Source organism: Lutra lutra, chromosome 18 (assembly GCF_902655055.1).
Source record: "Lutra lutra chromosome 18, mLutLut1.2, whole genome shotgun sequence".
NCBI classification, from domain to species: domain Eukaryota; kingdom Metazoa; phylum Chordata; class Mammalia; order Carnivora; family Mustelidae; genus Lutra; species Lutra lutra.
In genome coordinates, this window is record NC_062295.1 from 1,424,972 (window position 1) to 1,444,660 (window position 19,689).

Consider the following 19,689-nt stretch of genomic DNA (forward strand, 5'->3'; position numbering starts at 1 on the left):
GCACAGTCCGCCAGCAGCATCTGGGAGTGCCGGCGCGACTTCCCTGGTAACTGCACTAGAACATCAGAGACGCGAGCGAAGGCTCTGAAATTAATTTAAATGAAACCAAGACTGGATTTCCTGCCTCCCGGGAAGAAGTTTATCTAAAACATCTGAATACCCAAATGTGCTTGAGGGGGGCGGCGGCCGGGGCGCCCCAGGCCCCACAGCCTCCTCAGTCCCGGGGCACCTTGAAGTGGTCCTTCTCTTTGCGGATGGCTCTCATGGTGGTCACGGGCTCCGTCTCCCCGGCGTGCTGCTGCACCGTCTTCTCCCTGCAAAGGCCGAACACCAGGCTGCACGCCGCACCCCCCTGCCCCCCCTGCCCCCCACGCCCCCCGCAGGGCGCCGGGGACCGGAAGAGCCAGCGCAAGTTGGGACATGCTTAAAAAACCGCGATGCTACACAGCAGCCAGCTCGCGTGTTCCTAACCGTGGGGTCGTGCTATTCTCGCTGAGCCATCCTGCCGGCGACCCGGACAGCGGGGACACCGACCCCCCACTGGCATCCGGCAGGCCTGGGTGGCAGCTCCCCGAGACCCCGCCCCCCGCCAGGGACTGTACCTCACCCGCCTATGGATCCAGACTCCAGGGTTAGAAAGGACCCCAAACCCTTGCTGGGGCCCAAGCACCCCTTTCTGAGAAGAGGGCCCGTGCCCAAGGCCACACTCTACTTGATGCAGAGTTCGGGCTGGCCTCTGGCACACAGGGCAGCTGGGCAGGGGCAAAGGCATCCGCGGAGCCCCCTCACCTCACTCTCATGAACGGGTTGTAGGTGAACTCCTCGGCGATGGTGGACGGCACCGTGGGCTCACCGATGCTGTACTTCTCCTGCAGGGGACAGAGGCCGCTGTGACGCAGGGACTTGTGAAGGCACATCTCCGTACCTTCAGACATCGTCCAGCTCCGAAGGGAAGGGAGGGGGGTCAGTGTGAGGACAGGCCCCGCCTGCTGTGACAACCAAGAGTCCCGGCTGCCGCAACCACCCTGTCCCTCCTCCCCCTGCTGTCTTGGAGCCAAGTCTTGGAACTCTTCTCCTTAACACGAAGTCTGTTTTACGGGAGAACAGCCCGCAGCAACACAGACCACATGGTGCCCCGGGTCCCCGCCCTGGAAGGTGGGGAGCTCCCCTCGCGGGGCGTTTGGCAGGGTGTCCCCTCCATGGGCCCCACAAAGACCCAGGAAGACCATTTGCCAGGCAGCTTGGCAAATGGAAAAACAAGGAAAATTTAAGCAAAAATTGTGCTTTGGAAAGATCAACGAAACTGACGCGAACGGTGAAGGACAGGAGCACGGATCACCGACGCCAGGAAGAGGCAGTGCCGCGGTCGCGCCAGCGGCCGGGGCGGGGCTGACACTGCTCTGAGAGCAAAGCCTGGATGATAAACTTAAAGGAAACAAAGGAGAGAAATTCTGACCTTGGGAAAGGCAAGTATTTCTTAGAAGAGGGATGAGCCATAAAAAAATACAACATGCTGGACTTTATCAGAATTAAAAAATCCTTACTCTTCAAAATACACGGTTAATAAAAAGCAAGCCACAGGGAAATACACATCAAAACCCCAGTGAGATCCCACGGCACGCCAGTCAGAGCGGCTACAATTAACCAGTCAGGGACCGACAGGATGCGGAGAAGGGGAGCCTCCTACACCGCTGGCGGGAACGCAAGCGGGTGCGGCCACTCTGGAAAACAGCATGGAGCTTCCTCAAAAGGTGAAAACAGAGCTGCCGTCGACCCAGCAAACTCACTACTGGGTATTTGCCCTAAAGATACAAACGTAGTGACCCGAATGTGTACAGCAGCAACGTCCACAACAGCCAAACTATGGAGAGAAACTACATGTCCACCCGCAGACGAATGGATAAAGGAGATGTGGTCTCTACACAATGGAATACTACGCAGCCATCAAAAGAAATGAAATCTTGCCATTTGCGACGACGTGGATGGAACTAGAGGAACTATTATGCTAAGTGAAGTCAGTCCGTCAGAGAAAGACAATTCTCATATGAGCTCTGTGATGTGAGGAAGTTGAGATCCAGGCAGTGGGGCCGTGGGGGGAAAGGAGGGAAAAAATGAAACAAGACGGGATCGGGAGGGAGACAAACCATAAGAGACGCTTAATCTCACAAAACAAACTGAGGGTGGCCGGGGGAGGGGGGGAGGGAGAGGGTGATGGAGTGATGGGCATTGGGGAGGGCATGTGCTACGGTGCTGTGAAGTGTGTCAACCTGGAGATTCACAGACCTGTACCCCTGGGGCACATAATACATTATATGTTAATTTAGAAAACAAAGAGAGATAAAATGCAAGTAAAATAAAAATAAAAAGCAAGCCATAGAGTGGGAGAAACTATCTGACAAACTTACCAAATAAAAGAGAGAGAAAATTCTCTTACCTAAATAAGATGATCCAATTTTTTAAATGGCCAAAAGACTTGAACAAACCCTTGACAAAATGGCCAATGGCACATAAGAAGACGTTCAACATTATTAGACACTAGGGAAATACAAGTTAAAACCACAATGCTGGGGCGCCTGGGTGGCTCAGTGGGTTAAGCCGCTGCCTTCGGCTCAGGTCATGATCCCAGGGTCCTGGGATCGAGCCCCGCATCGGGCTCTCTGCTCAGCGGGAGCCTGCTTCCCTCTCTCTCTCTGCCGGCTTGTGATCTCTCTGTCAGATAAATAAATAAAGTCTTAAAAAGGAAATAAAATGAAATACAACTACAGCGTAACTCCACTACATACATCAGAATGACGAACACCAGGAAGAACGACGAGGCGCAGTACTGGGGGGGACACAGGACAGCTCAGAGCCTCCACGTCGCCAGGAGGAACGTACAACAAGCGCCGCTCCGGGGGACAACCGGGCCGTCTCTCCCCCAGTCAGACACGCGCCGGTGCCTGCGGCCGCTTTGTGCCCGGGTGTCTCCCCGAGAGCCGTGAAAGGGGCGCGGCCCAAGGACTGGTGCCCGGCGGCCTCCGAGCGAACAGGTGACGTGCGGCCCGAGCCCACAGCGGGCACCGCCGGGCAGCGAAAAGCAACGAGCCGCGGGCGGGCGCCCCAACGCGAGTCCGTCCCCCGCCACTCCGAGCGGGAGAAGATGCGCGGGGACGCGGCGGAGGCTCCCCTGGCTGCAGCCCTGCCGACGCCAGCTGAGGTCCAGGGCGCGCGACGCGGCAGGGGTCGTCGGAGCCGCCGCAGAGAGAACACGACGGGGGTGTCCTCTGTCTTGACTGCCCCGGCAGTCGGTCCCCTGGTGTGTGTGTGTGTCTGTCCGAGTTCACTCAGCTGTTCACTTGATGCCGATCCTTACACGTGAACTAAAGCACAGCAAAGCTGACACGTAAAAAGACCAGAATGAAAATTCTGTCACTTAACCCGAAAACCTCGACAAAATGGACAAATTCCTTGAAAGACACAAGTTGCTAACAAAACTGACTCCAGAGGGACGCCTGGGTGGCTCAGTTGGTTGGACGACTGCCTTCGGCTCAGGTCATGATCCCCGGGTCCCGGGATCGAGTCCCGCATCGGGCTCCCAGCTCCACGGGGAGTCTGCTTCTCCCTCTGACCTTCTCCTCCCTCATGCTCTCTCTCACTGTCTCGCTCTCAAATAAATAAATAAAATCTTTAAAAAAAAAAAAAAAACTGACTCCAGAAGATGTAAAAACCCAACAGCCCTACATAAAGACATTAATTCGCAGCAACAACAAAGAGAGTTCTGCACAGAAAAGCGTGCTTTTCCAGGTGCTTCCCTGGCGAATGCCAACACTTGGGGAGCAAACGGTGTCGCAGAGAAACTTCTGTAAAACGGAGTGAACGGGGGCGCCTGGGTGGCTCAGTGGGTTAAGCCGCTGCCTTCAGCTCAGGTCATGATCTCAGGGTCCTGGGGTCGAGCCCCGCATCAGGCTCTCTGCTGAGCGGGGAGCCTGCTCCCTCCTCTCTCTCTCTCTGCCTGCCTCTCTGCCTACTTGTGATCTCTGTCAAGTGAATAAATAAAATCTTAAAAAAAAAAAAAACACCGGAGTGAACACTTTCCAGTCGTTTCCTGAGGGCAGCGTCACCATGACACTAAGACCTAAGGCGTCCCAAGACGACAAAACGACAGACCAGCCCCTGGCAGGGACCCAGAAAGGCTAGAGCAGTGCCGCAGAGTGCGGCCGAGGGCGAGGAAGCGCGGGGGACCCCAGCCCGCCCCCAGAGGCTGCAGAACATGGGGGACAGTCACGTAACATGAAAACAGGAATCAGTTCACAAAATTCCACACCCACTCGTGGTAAAAACTCTCAGAAGACCAGGAATACACGTGAGTTCGTATCAACCTAAGATGATTTACAAAAACCCACAGCTACCATCACACCGAACAGGTAAAGACTAAATGCTTTCCCTGGAGCCTGGGAACGAGGCAGGGATGTCCGCAGTCGCCGCTTCTCTAACACTGTCCGGGGGACGCTGGCCAGGGCGGCGGCCCAGGCAAGTCAATAAAAGGCGCACAGATGGCAAAGGAAGGAGTAAAACGGTCTCTACGTGTTGGGGACGTGACTGTGTGCTCAGGAGTCTACGGAAAAGACCCCGGAAGAAGGGAGCCGAGCGAGGTCCCGCGGATACAAGATCGCAATGCAAAAGTCACCTGTATCTCTCAAGCCTTCAGCAAATAATCGCTTCCAATAAAACCCAAAAACATGAATTTCTTAAGGATACATTTAACGATATGTACAATTTCCATAACAATGAAAATTACAAAATATTGCTGAGAAAAACTACTGAGCTCGATAAGTGGAAAGCAATAGCACAGTCACGGAAAGACTCAGTATGGTTACGACCTCAATTGCCTCCAAATCCTTTGTTACAACACAGTCCCAATCCAAAGCCGACTTTTTTGGTTAAAATTAACAAAACATTCCTAAAGTTTATATGGTATACGGAAATGCAAAGCACTTAGAAGAGCCAGAACTGGGGCGCCTGGGCGGGTCAGTCCATTAAGCGTCTGCCTTCAGCTCAGGTCATGATCCTGGAGTCCCTGCTCAGCGGGGAGTCTGCTTCTCTCTCTGACCCTCCCCGTTCTCATGCTTTCTCCCTCTCTCAAATAAGTAACTAAAATTTAAAAAAAAAAAAAAAGAAGCCAAAACCAATTTTAGGCAAGTCTACAGTTAGGGGACGTACACAGCCCGACCGTAGACTTGCCACGGGCTTCAGAAGTCAGGCCCGTCTGCTACCAGCGGAGAAATGCCACAGGCCAGGGCACAGGCAGGAGCGTGCAGAAGTGACTCGTGCCCGCGATGTCCATTTCACCGGGCAAAGGTGCCACGGCAGTCCCACGAGGAACAGACAGTGTTTCCAACAAATGGTACTGAGCGGCTGAATATGAATTAGAAAAAAAAAAAAAAAAGGCCCTTCTACCCTTACCTCAGACCGAACACAATCTGTGAGGGACCCCGGACTGACCCAGAAATCCGGATAAACATAAAAGCTAAGGGGGCGCCTGGGCGGCTCAGTCGTTGAGCGTCTGCCTTCAAGTTGGGTCGTGATCCTGGCGTCCTGGGATCGAGCCCCGCATCGGGCTCCCTGCTCAGCGGGAGGCCTGCTTCTCCCTCTCCCGCTGTGTCTGTCATAAATAAATAAAATCTTTATAAAAATAAAAGCTTTTAAACTTCCAGGAGAAAACGCAGCGGAGGCTGACGGGGCGCGCGTAGGTCTCTTAGGACATGAGAACTGTAGGAGAAAATACTAATGAGCATCTTCACCAAGAGTACGTATGAATGTGCGTTCTCAAAAAGACACTGTTGGGCGCCTGGGTGGCTCGGTGGGTTGAGCCGCTGCCTTCGGCTCAGGTCATGATCTCAGGGTCCTGGGATCGAGCCCCGCATCGGGCTCTCTGCTCCGCAGGGAGCCTGCTTCCCTCTCTCTCTCTCTCTCTCTCTCTCTGTCTGCTTCTCTGCCTACTTGTGATCTCTGTCTGTCAAATAAATAAATAAAATCTTTAAAAAAAAAAAAAAAAAAAAAGACACTGTTAAGGAAAAACAGCCATACAAACGGGAGGGAAGTATTTGAGAGAGATTCCTGACAAAGACCCGTTTCCAGAACACACAAGGACTCCCTGCAACCAGGAAGACAGCCCGACTGTTCCCATGGACGGAAGATTCGAACACGCACCGCAGAAGACGAGCTGGGAGAGGCCCACGAGCCCGGGAGACACGGAGCTCATCACCGTCGGAGAAATGAACATTTTAGGAAACAGGAGGAGACACCAGCGCGCACCGCCCCCAAGGGCTCACACGTCAGTCGTCCACGGGCGCGTGGCGCGGCCCCAGCGAGGACGCCAAACCGTGCCGCCAACTGGAAGCATCCTGGGATCTTCCTCAGGGCGAACCCCGCACCGACCGTGTCTGCGCCCGCGAGCAGCAGACACCGTGTCACCCCCGCGGCGGCGCACCGTCAGCCGGAGCGCCCCGGCCCGGGCCGAGCAGACCCCGCAGCACCGTCACAGCAGCCACGGCCCAAAGTGCCGAGCACAAGAGCCCCGTGACCCGCGTTCTAGGGCTGTGTGTGCGGGAGACTCCGCGACGGGGGTCTGCAGCGGGGGATGCAGGGGGCGCCCTGGGGTGGCACCAGGCCGCGGCGTCAGGAGTCAGGCAGCTGTCCCGCTCGCCCGGGTCGGGTGTGTCCCACTGAGCGAGAACCATCCTCTGCAAACATGAGCTTCCTCCACGCCGGCGGCTCGGCCCAGGCGGACGGACAGGGCCGGGGGCGCTGGGCCTGCCTCAGCCGCAAAGCCACAGGGCGCCGCGCGGCACCCAGGTCTCCGGCGTCTGGGGAAGCCTCCCCCGAGCCAGCAGCTGACACCCGCCGCATCCGAGTCCTCCCAGGGGCATTTCCCACACGCAGGCCCCAAAACTGGGGAAGATGCTCGACAAATACAGGCGATTTATTCAACGCCGGAGCTCCGAGACAGCCGTGGTCCTGGGACGGAGCGGGAGGCCCTGCTGCGAGGCCCCCTGAACCCCCTCTCGGGTCGGACAGCCTGGCCACCAGCCCGGCCACCCGCCGAGGGCAAGAAGCCAGCCCCGCCCCGCAGAAAGAAAGGCCTCAGACCGGCAGCCCTGGGTGGGTCCCGCCGCGGCCCGCAGGGCACCGGGAGGCTGCGGGACTAACTCGCTGTCCTCCGGGCCGTGGAGCACAGGTCGGGGCCCCGCAGCGCTGGCCTCCCCGAGGCACCGGCGAGAAGTGTGGGGTCCCGGGCCCGGCCCCAGGCCCCTGGGTCAGTGAGGATCCCAAGGACACGGCGGGGGCTTCCTCGCTGGCTCGAGCTGGGTCGGGAGGAGCCCCTTGTGCCCACACGGGAGACGGAGCCCCAAGCACGGCAGTGCGGATGCCCCGAGCTCCCGGGAGCCCCGTCCTGGTCCCTGTCCGGCACACGCAGCCCTGCGGCACGCCCCGCTCACCTTGGCCCAGGCCAGCTTCTCCTGAACGGCGGGGTTGTCGGGCTCCACGTGGCGCGCGAACTTGAGGTTGCTGATGGTGTACTCGTGGCCGCAGTACACTCTCTGAGGAAGACACCGGCCTGTGAGCTCCGAGTCCCCAGGACGTGCCCTCAGGCCCCTCGGAGACGGGCTCGCGGGGCTCCGGGCTGGGACCCGTTAGCGACTCACACACACACTGCCTGCGTGCGTGTTCCCGACAATAAAAACACGTTCCCAGAAAAGCCTCACTTCCAGAGGAAGCGGCCCGCCCGCCCGCCCGCTCTCCCGGCCCCACGCGCGGGCGCCGCCTACCGTGTCGGGAGGGAGCCGGCCCAGGACCTCGAGCAGGGCTCTGTACATCTCATCCGCTGTCCCCTCGTAGAACTTCCCACAGCCGGCCACAAACAGGGTGTCACCTGAGAAATGGCACAGCCAGGGACCAGTGGGGGCCACCAACAGGACAGCAACAAACCAAGAAACCCTGAGCCCCAGCTCTCGGCTCCCAGCCCCCAAGTCTCACTAACTGCTTCCACCAGCGCCCCCCAAGGAGTGCCGGACCCCACTCCTTCCTTCACTGCCCCCCTGTCAGTCCTAGCACTGAGACCCCCCAAACCAGCCCTTGTTCCCACTGGCCCAGCAGCCGTCCCAGGCCCACCTCCCTCTGGCTCCTCTTGCCCCTGGCGGCCAGCACCAGCCCGGAGAAGCCCCTGAGCTCACCAGCCACCACCTTGGTCCTCACCACACAGGCCCCCCTCCTGCCTCCGCCCTTTGGAGGGCTGTCCCGTCCCCGACACCCACCCCGCCTCCGCTGCTTCCTTGAGGGGGGCTCCACACTCAGCAAGTGCCCGGACCGCTGTTCTCCAGGCCCCAGGCGCAGGGAGTCCCTCCACCATCTCTGGCCAGATCTCTGCCCAGGGAGCCTGAGCCACAGCCCAGGACCACAGGGTTGTCATGGGGCCCCCCCGGCGAGGGTGGTACTGCACTGCTCCCAGGGGACAACAGGACAGCCTGGTGGGGGTGGGACTGGGACTGTGTCCCTGAACAAGCCCTACACGTAGGGGGAGCCTGGGAACCAGTGAGAAGTCCACGAGACCCCGGAGGAGGCTGGGACACACACAGGCACAGGAGACTCTGAGGTCGGACCCTCCCTCCAGGGGAGCAGCCCCTTATTCCCACACCCGCCTCCAGAGCCTCACTGGACATCCTGGTTCCCACACTTCAGTCCTCGCCTCAGGGTGGCAGAGGCCAGAGCCTCAGCACCGAGGATGCTACTGACCCGTCCATACCCTGCGCCCTGCCAGCCGCTGTCCACGGAGGAGGGGCGCAGGGCCTGGGCTCAGCACGCAGCCCCACCTTCCAGAGCAGGCACATGGCTTCTCGTGTCCGCAGTCCCCAGGGACCCGCCTCACTCCCAGGTCCTGATGCCCCCCCACCCCGCAGCGGTGACCGGTACAGGTGCAACACCGGCTGCTCATGGCCACTCGGGGGCCCTTCGCACTTGCTGTTCTGTTCCCGCAGGCGGCGCTGGGGGCCGGTTCCACGGCCACACACACCAGCGGATGAGGCCGAGCGAGCCCGGGGTCCCCGGGGTCCCACGGCGCAAACTCGGAGTCGGCTCAGGGCGTGCACCTGCTGCTACCACACTGGGGACACTGAAAACGACCGGTCTTTAAGATGAGCTTTGGTGTGGGGTGCCGTCGGAGTCACGAGGCAGCAGAGGCACCCCCCTGCCGGCACCGGGAGCCTGCGGGCCGCAGTGGCTGGTCACCGAGCCCCACGTGTGCCCGTCCCACTGCGGAGCCACTCCAGGAGCCCCGTGGCACTTCCCAGCTGGCTCCCGCTGCAGTGACTTTGCGACAGAAACGTAAGCTCCTGCAAGACTCAGAGCTTAGCCCTTGGTGCTGGCTGAGACCGTCAGGAGGCAGAGGGGCTTCCGGGCCTGGGCAGACAGTGCTCCCGTCAGCGGGAGGCTTCCCGGCTCTATCTAAGGGCTGTGGGCACCCCCCACCTCACCCCCAGGCCCCGCAGGAGCCTGGCTGCGGACCCTGACCCTGACCTGGCGGAGCACCGAGGGTCTCCGGAGACCTCCCTGGCCCGCGCCAGCCCACACACTCACCTGTGAACACCGCAGGCGGCTCGGAGCTGCTGGGCTTGTTCACGAAGTAGCAGATGTGTCCAGACGTGTGGCACGGCGTGGACAGGCACTTGACGTGGAGAGACCCCACCTGGAGCAGAGCGGGTGCTGGCACTCGCTCCCTGCACGCGGTGGGCTGCCCAGGGCTCGCAGCCGGTGGACCCCCGCCCCAGCGGCCGACAGGGGCCCACGGACCTCGGGCCCCGTGCCGCGGAGCAGCAGCGCATCCTGCTGGGGACCCCGGGGCGGGGCGCACCCTGGCACCCGCGCGGGCCGGAGCGCCGTGTTTTACTCCCTCCTCAAAGCCAAGCCAGGTCCGAACCAGCCGTCCTCCTCCTTAAAGACGGTTTCTCTCGGTTCTCCTTCCTGACTCCCACTGCCCCCCAACCCTTCTAAAACGTTCAGGCCCACAAAGACTGAATTCAAGACCAACATCGGCGCGACCTTCCCACGGGTCAGCGGACGAGGACAGCCCCCCAGGCTGCGAGTGCGCTCTGCACATGCGCACCAGGAGCTGTGCGCCCCGCCCCGCCCCGCCCGCCGAGCTCCTGGGGACATCCTCCCGCTGGACCTCACATCAACGCGTCCAGTTGGCCCAACCGTCTCGAGACCGGGCCTGGCGAGGGCACCGTCAGGCCGTCCTCCACCCGCCGGGTCCCCGAGTCAGGGAGGGAATTCGGGCAGGGGGTGTCCGTGTCCGCACTGCACCGTGCCCTCCGTCGGTGCACTGCTCACCTGCAGTGTGGACAGGTGCGTGACCTTGTGAGTCAGGGCCCCGATCCGGTCGTCACCCCCGCACACCTTCAACCCAGGCGCCAGCTTGACCAGCTTCTCGTTCCCGCCGGCGTGATCCCTGGAAGCGGGAAAGGAGACATGGGCTCCTGCTGATGGGACCGGACCTGCTTGCTCTTAAACCCCGAGCACAAGGCTCCTTTCCTGGTTACGTCTCAGCAGAAACGCATCTCCCAACACAGGAAACTGGCTTGTCGTTTGGCCGCAAAGATGAGAACATTCTCAGACGTGCCATTCCCAAGTGAGGCATCTCTACGCCCTTCCCCGTAGCTGTGGAAACTTCTGAAGCAAACACACCGAAGCCCAACTCCTAGATGATCCCTGTGGCCAGCTCCCAGGCTCTGCGCACACAAGGTCACCTGAGGGTCTGTAAGAAGCACCACAGCCTGACTCCCTGCCCCACGTGGTGACGGAGCTGGCCCCCAGTGGCCTGCAGAGCAGGAGTTCTAACATGACGCTCCCAGGTGGCCCAGTTTGGGACCTACTACCCTGAGCAGGTGGAAGCTGTCTTCTAAAATGGCAATGCCGGGACACCTGGGCGGTTCCACTGGTTAAGCACCCAAATCTTCATTTCAGCTCAGGTCACAACCTCACGGTGATGAGATTGTGGAACCTGCTTAAGATTGTCTCTCTCCCCTCTCCCTCTGTCCTCCCCCATCTCTCCCTCCCTAAAAATAAATAAATCAGTAATAATAAAATAAAATGGGGGCGCCTGGGTGGCTCAGTTGTTGGGTGTCTGCCTTCGGCTCAGGTCATGATCTCAGGGTCCCGGAGTCGAGCCCCACATAGGGCTGTCTGCTCAGCAGGGAGCCTGCTTCCCCCTCCTGCTCCCCCAGCTGTGTTCCCTCTCTCACATTCTCTCTGCCAAATAAATAAAATCTTAAAAAAAAAGTTTTTTTTTTTAAATGGCAATGCCCCACCCAAAAGACCACCAAAAAGCTGCTAGGACTGATGCACAAATTCAGTGAGGTTGCAGGATAAAAACCAACGTGTTGATGGGGCGCCTGGGTGGCTCAGTGGGTTAAGCCGCTGCCTTCGGCTCAGGTCATGATCTCAGGGTCCTGGGATCGAGTCCCGCATCGGGCTCTCTGCTCAGCAGGGGGCCTGCTTCCTCCTCTCTCTCTGCCTGCCTCTCTGCCTACTTGTGATCTCTCTCTGTCAAATAAATAAATAAAATCTTTAAAAAAAAATGCGTAGAAATCTGTTGCACTTCTATGTGCTAATGAAGCAGCATTTAGAGAAATTAGGAAAATGATCCCGTTTACAACTGCACCAAAAATATACAACACCCAGAACTAAACCTAACAAAGAGGTGAGAGAACGAGTCTGGAAACTGTGGAACTCTGTGAAAAAAGCCAAAGACAGAAAGAAACAGACACTCCACTGCGTGCTCATGGACTGGAGGAACAAACACTGCTAAAATGCCTACTTTCCAAAGCCGTCTACCATTCAATGCAACAGCTGCCAGTGCTACCCCCATTTTTCACAGAGCTCCAACAAAGAACCCTAACCTTTCTAGGGAACCACAAAGGCCCCAAACAGCCACAGTGATCCTGAAAACCAGATGCAAAGCGGGCGGCACCGTGATTCCGGACTTCAAGCTCTATCACAAGCTGTGATCATCAAGACAGCGCAGCGGCGGCACAAAAACAGACACACAGATCCATGGGACAGAACGGAGAGCCCGGAAATGACCCATCCAAAAATGCGCAGCGGGAAAAGGACGGTCTCTTCAACAACCGATGTTGGGAAAACAGGACAGTCCGATGCAGAAGAATGAAACCGGACCACTTTCTTACGCCACACATGAAAACAAGTCCAGAATGATGAAAGAGCCGGATGTGAGACTTGAAACCCTCACAGTCCTAGAGGAGAACACAGGCAGTGACGACTCTAGCATTAGCCACAGCACCTTCCTGCTACACACATCTCCAGACGAAGGGGACAAAAAGCAAAAACAAACTCCCAGGATGTCATCAAAATAAAAAATGTCTGCACAGCCAGAGAAACAATCCACAAAGCCAAAAGGCAGCCTACAGAATGGGAGAAGATATTTGCCAATGATGAAGTGTTAGTATCCAAAATTTATAAAAAGCTTATGTAACTCAACACGTCCAAACACACATAATCCCAATAAAAAAATGGCCAGAAGACATGAAGAGACAGTTCTTCAAAGAAGACACCCAGATGGCCGGCGGTCACGTGAAAACACGCTCCGCGCCACTCCTCGTCAGGGAAGCGCAAACCCCGACTACAAGGACGTGTCCCCCCTCACAGCGCCGCGTGGCTACAACCAACGTGAGAAACAAGGGCTGACGAGGACGGGAGAAAGCGGAGCCCTCGCGCCCCACGGCCGGGAGCGCAAGCTGGCGCAGCCCCCGTGCAAGACAGTGTGGACGCTCCTCGAAAAGCTAAAACCCGAACCATCCCCCGATTCAGTCATTGCAGCTCTGGGTCTCTACCCGAAGAACACAAGGACGCTCGCCCAGGGGGTGCGTGCGGCCAGCGACAGCCCCGTTACCTCCAGCAGCCAAATGACGGAAGCAGCCCAATGCCCATCCCCCGATGAACGCACAAAGACGTGTAATATCTACACGTGTACACACACACACACACACACACACACACACTGTAAGAATGAGCTCCTGCCATTTGCAGTAACACGGACAGAACCAGAGTCAAATGCTCCGTGAAACGTCAGAGAAAGGCAAATGCCGCGTGATTTCACTGGTACGTGGAATTGAAGAAACAAAGGAACCAAGGAAAAGGAAGGGAGACAAACCAAGGAGCAGACTCTTGAGGAGGAACAGATGGATCCCAGCGGGGAGGCGGGTGGGGGAAGGTGACACGGGTGACAGGGCTCCAGGAGCGCGCGTGTGAGGGGCAGGGAGCACAGACAGCCGCTGGGTCACTGTGTCGCACACCCGCAGCCAATGTAACACCAGATAGTAACTGGAATTAAAATAACACAAAAATAAAAACACTTATAACTTTAAACAAGTAAACACACGCACACAGGCCCAGCTCGGCAGTGCCCGAGGGGGACTGGGGGCCAGGCCGGCCTGTATCACAGCTTGTGGGGCCGGACCTGCACCGCCGAAGCCCAGCCAGGGCCCTGCCGCAGACTAGCCTTCCTGGGACAAGGTGAGGGCGCCAGCTCCTCACCGCAGCCTCGTCCACGCAGCCCTTCGAGAGGATCCCAGACACCGTGGGGCACACAGATAAGAGGGGCGGGCTCTGCCAGGCAACACCACCGCCGCCCCACCCTCCAGGGAGCACAGGGAGGGAGGGCGGCTTGGTCTGGGGTGGAATTTGGGGTTTTGTATTCTGACAAAAACAGAGGAAAACCCCCAGGGCATCACAACTTAAGAAAAGTGACCTGGCGGTTGGTTGGCAGACCTGGCTTCTTACTGGAAAGCAAGCCCAGCAGCAGGGCCAAGGGCAAGGCCGCGGCCCCGCCCCTCCACATTCAGGAGTTAACAGCTGATGGCCTGGGAGGAACACCCCAAAGACTCTGGTGCCTGCTGGGCCACCACAGAACAAACCCACCGGCCCAGGCCCTTGCAGGCTGAAGCCATGGGAACCGGGGCTGCCCTCGGGCACTCCCATGCAAAAGACCATTTAGAGCCAAATCAATATTTTTTTCTACTGTAAAGAGCTCTGAGTTTCAGCTCTGGTCCTAAAAGGCAAACACAGGTGCTTCTTCACCCCCTACCTTCAATTTCAAAACCACAACCTCTCCAAATAGAGCAGCTTGATTTTTAAAAACACCAACGTCTAGAATAGTTTCTTCCCTGACATCAAAGCCTGTCTCCCATCACACGAGCCCGGAGCCTTCACATATGCTGCTGGGTCCATCCCATGCAGCCCCGAGTTAGCAGTGCCCAGGGCCAAGGCCACGGGACAGCGGCACAGGGGCCACCGCCGGCACGTCTTCTCAGAACCCCGCTGGGGCCGACCCTCAGTGGCACAGAGATCGCAGCTGGGCAGGGACGAGGGCTTCCAGCACCCCAGTCCCACAGGTCTCCACCCGTAGGAGGACCCAGAGAGCCCGAAGTGCCTGACCCCCACAGACGCCCGCCTGGAGTGCGCACAGCCCGGAGCAGACAGGCCCGCGCCGGCCGGGGAGGACTTACCAGTGGTGGTGCGTGGTGAGCACCGTGGTCAGCTTCACTCCGTGCTTCTTCACCGTCTCTACAACCTGCAACCAAACACGAGGCACAACGGGGACCATGGTCACACTCCCCACGCTGGGTGGCCGAGCTGTAGGGGGCCCAGCAGGACCCAGGCCTGCCCGGGAGGGGCCACGCCCTGCCCCGACCCTGCTGACTTGCCCCCGATCCCGGTCCCTCTTGACCCAGCTGGCAGCTCAGGGCCAGCCATGACCTCTCCAAGTCCCTCTGCCCGAGGTAATCGCCCCTAGGGCTTCCTGGCACCCAGGGACCTTCCAGACAGAAGCCCATTGCTCTCCTCGCTCAAGCTGCTGGCGGCCTCCAGTCCTCGCAGAGCGGCTGGACACTGGTTGTTTTTCAAAAACCAAACGAGTGAACTTCTGTTTAGCTTCGACCAAGCTACAAGGACACTGCAGCTACCAGCCCTGGCAGGGGGTGGGGTGGTGCTGGGGCCCTGCCTCCCACCTTCTGGGGCTGCACCGGGTCCACAACGGCGGCCTCCTTGGTCTCGTCGTCGATGATCAGGTACATGTAGTTGTCGGTCAGCGCGGGCAGTAACTCAACCTTCATGGTGCCCTGTTCCACCGTCAAGCTCTTCCTTAAGTCCGTGTGATGGAGAAGGGCTCCCAGCAGGGCTGGGCCTGAAGACAAAGCTTCGGTCAGTGTCCATGGGAGGCCGCCCCAGGCTGAGGCTCAAAGACAAGCCCTCGGCCGGTAGGCCCAGGAGACCCCATGTGCTGGGGACCCAACATCCCGGGGAAAGGACTCGGCCAGCGACAAAGTGTGAGGCTGGCCGCAACGGGTTTTCTGAGTTCCTTCGGGAAAGAAGAAAATATCCTAATTTACCACATCCGTAAGAAAAACACAGAAAATTCTTCACATGCATATTCACGGAAATCCCTTCTCTCACACTATGATCCTGATTTTCTTTTTCGCAAGCTCTCAGGGGACGGGGTGCTGGTTTGTGCCTGTGATTCAAACCACAGTCAAAAGTGACCAGTGCCAGTCCTGGGGTGTTCACACCCGACTCAGAAAGACCACGGAGAGAGGAACCCGGAGGGCGAGCGCCTCTGACCCTTCCTAAGTCTCCAGCCAGAGAAGAAAACAATATTCTCTTTCATAGGCAGGAACTCGAAATTTGAACCACGCACTAAACGACCAGGGCCTGACACATGGGAGAGGTGGCCACCTGCTCCAGATCCAAGTGCACAGGACACAGAATCGCCATACAGTTGAGCCAAAGGACCCGGCAGGGTGTGTCAAGAGTGAGCAAGGGCCGAAGGCATCCCCGACTGAGAAGTCAGGGGCCAAGCCACTTCCAACAACGAAACTCCTCTTCGATCTAAAAATTCACAGAGGCCCAACAATACTTGTCTTGATGTGAAAGAGATGAACACCACGAAAGGTGACAGAAGACAGCCATGAAATTCTGGGGGAGGTGCCAGTATGAGGACCTCTTCCAAAAGGCATCCAGAAAGCAGGCAGGACCCACTGACTGACAGACCACATCTCCAGGGGCCACTGAGGGCTGAATTCGACCTCATCTGCCACGGCCAGGGAACCTGTCAAGAATACACGGAGATATCCAACTCCCCTTTCCCTGGACAACCAGCTGGGCATTTTCCAGGCCCATCTCCTCCCTCATACACGGCAAAACAAACATCTCCGTATGGCCAGGTTTCCGTGACTATCCACCCTCCTAGGCCCCAGCACTACCCCAGCCCAGGAAGGACCACAGAGCAGAGTGCACCTACTGGGGTTGGGGGAGGGAGGAAAGCGGGACAGAAACAGGACTCTCCTGCGAGTCTGGGCGAGAAACACCGCCCAGGTGAGGGGCCTGTAACCGCAGCGTGTGCTCGGGCTCCTCCAGGTGCTCCGAAGGTTCTCCCAGAGAACCCGGGGAATCAGAGACTTCTGCAGGCACCCCGAAAGCCGGCTTCCTTTTCCAAACATTACATGCCTGAGAAATGCTTCCAGTGCACTGCTTTGCACTGTCATCTTTTGTAGGCGCAAAGGGCACGGAACAGCAGCCTATGGTCCCAGCCGAGACCTCAGACCCGTTTTGCTTGGTTTCTCTTGAACCGGGCCCGTCCTTCTACACGGTATCCCGAGGCTGGGACCGGGCTCCCATCTGAAACAGGTGGCCACAATCTTGCCAATTCCCTATAGTCCTATTCATGATCTCTGCCTGACTCTGGAAGCAAAAAGGCTTAGCCCCGACACTCTGAGGAGTGTCCCCAAATGGAGAAAAGGACAGGCTCTTTCCTTAGTGACGGCAACACCTACCCACTCCAGAACACCGAGTGCTCTCGGTGAGATCTAAAACGGCCAAGGACAGCTTTGCCTCCCTCGCGACTGCTACGTGGTCATGTCTCCAACTGCTAACCATCCCCCAAACACTCGGGTCACCCTACTGTCCCTATTGCCACATTAGCCAGATAAGATATCAGGAAATAAAGAAAAAGAGATTTCAAAATCAAGGTCAAAATATTCCGACAAAGCAGGAGGTAACCCGCAGTGGGACAGGTATCTGGCAGCTGCAAGCGCAGGCCCTGGAAGCCCGCCAGCCCAACGCCGCTCCTTCTAGAGGGAGGGCCAGGGCCCCACAGTCCCCAGGACCCCGTCCTGCTGCAACCCCGGTACTGCCCGGGCCTCCTGCCCTTTGCACTTGTCAGCCGAAGCTCGCAGGAAGAGATGGGCAGGCAGGCCCCGAGGGGCACACACGCGGGGTCCGCCCGGCCCGGGAAGGGCGCCCCGGGAGGGCCGCGGGCGGACGTGGGCGCGGGGCTGCTGCGGCACGCGTCTCCTTACCGGGCACAAATCCGCCAGCAACCCCCAGCCGACCAGTGACCCCACTGTCTTCAGCCCCGCCAAGTCTGACTCAAGTGCCGCGGGGCCTTTCCTCGACCCCAACCCGCGCGCCCGGACGCCGGCGAGGGTTACAAGCCTGTGTCGACAGAAAACAGCGTCAGCCCGCGGCGGCCCGGCGACTCCCGACCGCCCCCAGCGCCGCCGGACCCTTCGCGGGGACGCGGTCCAACCGCCGCCACCGGGTCACGACGCGGGTGGGCCCCCCCAGCAGGCCGGGCCCCGCGCCCCCGGCGCCTGTCAGGCGCGCCGCTCCGCGCGGCGGCCGGCGCCGGCCCACCTACCCAGACCGCGGCGGGCGCAGGCGGCTCCCAGCGCGGCGAGGCTCCGGCGGCCGAGCAGCCCGCGGCCCAGCACCATGACCCGGGACGGCGGGGAGGCGGGGGAGGGGGAGGCGGCGGCGGCGGCGGCGCCGCGAGGGGCGGACGGGCCCTACACGCCGGCGGCGCGCCGCGGCCAATCGGCACCCGCCGCCCCGCCCTCCAGCCAACCAGCGCACGCCTAGCGCCCCTGCCCCAGACCTCGGCCAATCAGCGCCCGCGTCCAAACCCGTGCCGGCTGCCAGCCGGGCCTCCGCGGATCCGAGTGCCCGCGGGGAGCCGGGAGATACCTGCGGCGGCTGCGGCCGCAGGGCAGCGTCAGTGCTTCCGCCGCTCTCCAGGCACCAGGCTCGTGCCCCGAGGCAGCTGCTGGACAGCGGCTCCCAGGAGTTGAGGCGCCGCGACTGCCGAGCACCCGGTAGGGCGCAGAGCGGCACGGGCCGTCGCGGACGGGACAGCGCTGCGAGGTAGTTCGTTCTCTCCGGGGCGCCGTCGGCGTCAGGTGACTGGGCCGGGCGGGTCACGTGACTTCCAGGGGCGCCCGGCCGAGCCATGGCGGCGCCCAGGCCGCTGTCCCGCTTCTGGGAGTGGGGTAAGAACATCGTGTGCGTGGGCAGGAACTACGCGGACCACGCCAAGGAGATGCAGAGCGCCGTGCCGAGCGAGCCGCTGCTCTTCCTCAAGCCGTCCACCGCCTACGTGCCCGACGGCTCGGCCATCCTCATGCCGCCCTACAGCCGCAACCTGCACCACGAGCTCGAGCTGGGCGTCGTGATGGGCAGGCGCAGCCGCGCCGTCCCCGAGGCCGCGGCCATGGACTACGTGGCCGGCTATGCCCTGTGTCTGGACATGACCGCCAGAGACGTGCAGGACGAGTGCAAGAAGAAGGGCTTGCCCTGGACGCTGGCCAAGAGCTTCACGGCCTCCTGCCCGGTCAGTGCGTTCGTGCCCAAGGAGAGGATCCCGGACCCTCACAACCTGAAGCTCTGGCTCAGGGTCAACGGCGAACTCAGGCAGGAGGGTGAGACAGCCTCCATGATCTTTTCCATCCCCTACATCATCAGCTACGTTTCTAAGATAATGACCTTGGAAGAAGGAGATATTATCTTGACCGGGACCCCGAAGGGAGTCGGACCCGTGAAGGAAAACGATGAGATCCAGGCTGGCATACATGGGGTCATTACTATGAGATTTAAGGTGGAAAAGCCAGAGTACTGAGTCTGTGCAAAGCGCCCTGACTTACTAAGTTTCAGGAGAGAAGGGAGCTGGACAGAAGCAAGCAAAGGTTATTAAATGGGACAATCCTTTAAGAAGAAACTAATTCTTAAATATGATTTAATTGGATTGTTATGACTTAAGGAAAATGGACCCTTAAAGGAAAAGGTGATCTAGAAAAGCTGGGCCAGAAATGGAAAGAAGATTGAGTGTATTTTAAGAAACGACCAAATTAAGTTTTTGTAATGCTTCCAAAGCAGAGAATTTATCAAACCTAATGTTAAGAAGACTTTCCTTTCCTAAAACTGGAGTGGATAAGACTTTTCATTGGAGGGGGGGGGTGCCTGGTTGGCTCAGTCCATTAAGCATCTGTCTTCCTCTCAGGTCATGATCCCTGGGTCCTGGGATTGAGCCCCCAAGTCAAGCTCCCTGCTCAGCGGGAACTCTACTTTTCCCCTCTGCCCCTCCTCCTGGCTCATCCTTTATCTCTCAAATAAATATAAATCTTTTTTTTTTTAAGTTTTTTAAGAAAAGACTTTTCATTGAGACATTCTGAGATCAGTAATTCAAAACTTAAAATATGCAAAAGAGGGGTGCCTTGGTGACTCAGAGGGTTAAGCCTCTGCCTGTGGCTCAGGTCCTCAGGGTCCTGGGGTCAAGCCCCGAATCAGGTTCTCCCCTCAGCGGGGAGC

General features: G+C 58.8%; 2 protein-coding genes across 7 annotated transcripts in view; one reads left to right on the forward strand and one right to left on the reverse strand.

Moving 5' to 3' along the window:
- HAGH (hydroxyacylglutathione hydrolase) overlaps positions 1 to 18,211 on the reverse strand; it is a 29,729-nt gene extending 11,518 nt beyond the window's left edge. Inside the window, exons 1-10 of one of the 6 annotated variants that reach the window (XM_047712695.1) lie at positions 18,073 to 18,209; positions 17,406 to 17,541; positions 15,060 to 15,235; positions 14,559 to 14,623; positions 10,366 to 10,483; positions 9,613 to 9,721; positions 7,809 to 7,912; positions 7,479 to 7,580; positions 790 to 869; positions 78 to 314 (exon numbers count right to left, since the gene is read on the reverse strand). In XM_047712695.1, the coding sequence (XP_047568651.1) occupies positions 215 to 314; positions 790 to 869; positions 7,479 to 7,580; positions 7,809 to 7,912; positions 9,613 to 9,721; positions 10,366 to 10,483; positions 14,559 to 14,623; positions 15,060 to 15,164 (783 nt within the window). In that variant the 5' untranslated portion in view covers positions 15,165 to 15,235; positions 17,406 to 17,541; positions 18,073 to 18,209 and the 3' untranslated portion in view covers positions 78 to 214. Of the gene's footprint in view, positions 1 to 77; positions 315 to 789; positions 870 to 7,478; positions 7,581 to 7,808; positions 7,913 to 9,612; positions 9,722 to 10,365; positions 10,484 to 14,558; positions 14,624 to 15,059; positions 15,236 to 17,405; positions 17,542 to 17,746; positions 17,903 to 18,072 lie in introns of those variants that run through there. The other 5 variants (XM_047712694.1, XM_047712696.1, XM_047712693.1 and 2 more) reach the window with 5 other exon arrangements.
- A 120-nt stretch (positions 18,212 to 18,331) lies between these two features.
- FAHD1 (fumarylacetoacetate hydrolase domain containing 1) lies at positions 18,332 to 19,297 on the forward strand. The gene has a single exon (XM_047712700.1). The coding sequence runs from the start codon at positions 18,335 to 18,337 to the stop codon at positions 18,998 to 19,000; it is 666 nt and encodes a 221-aa protein (XP_047568656.1). The 5' UTR covers positions 18,332 to 18,334; the 3' UTR covers positions 19,001 to 19,297.
- Positions 19,298 to 19,689: the final 392 nt, after the last annotated feature.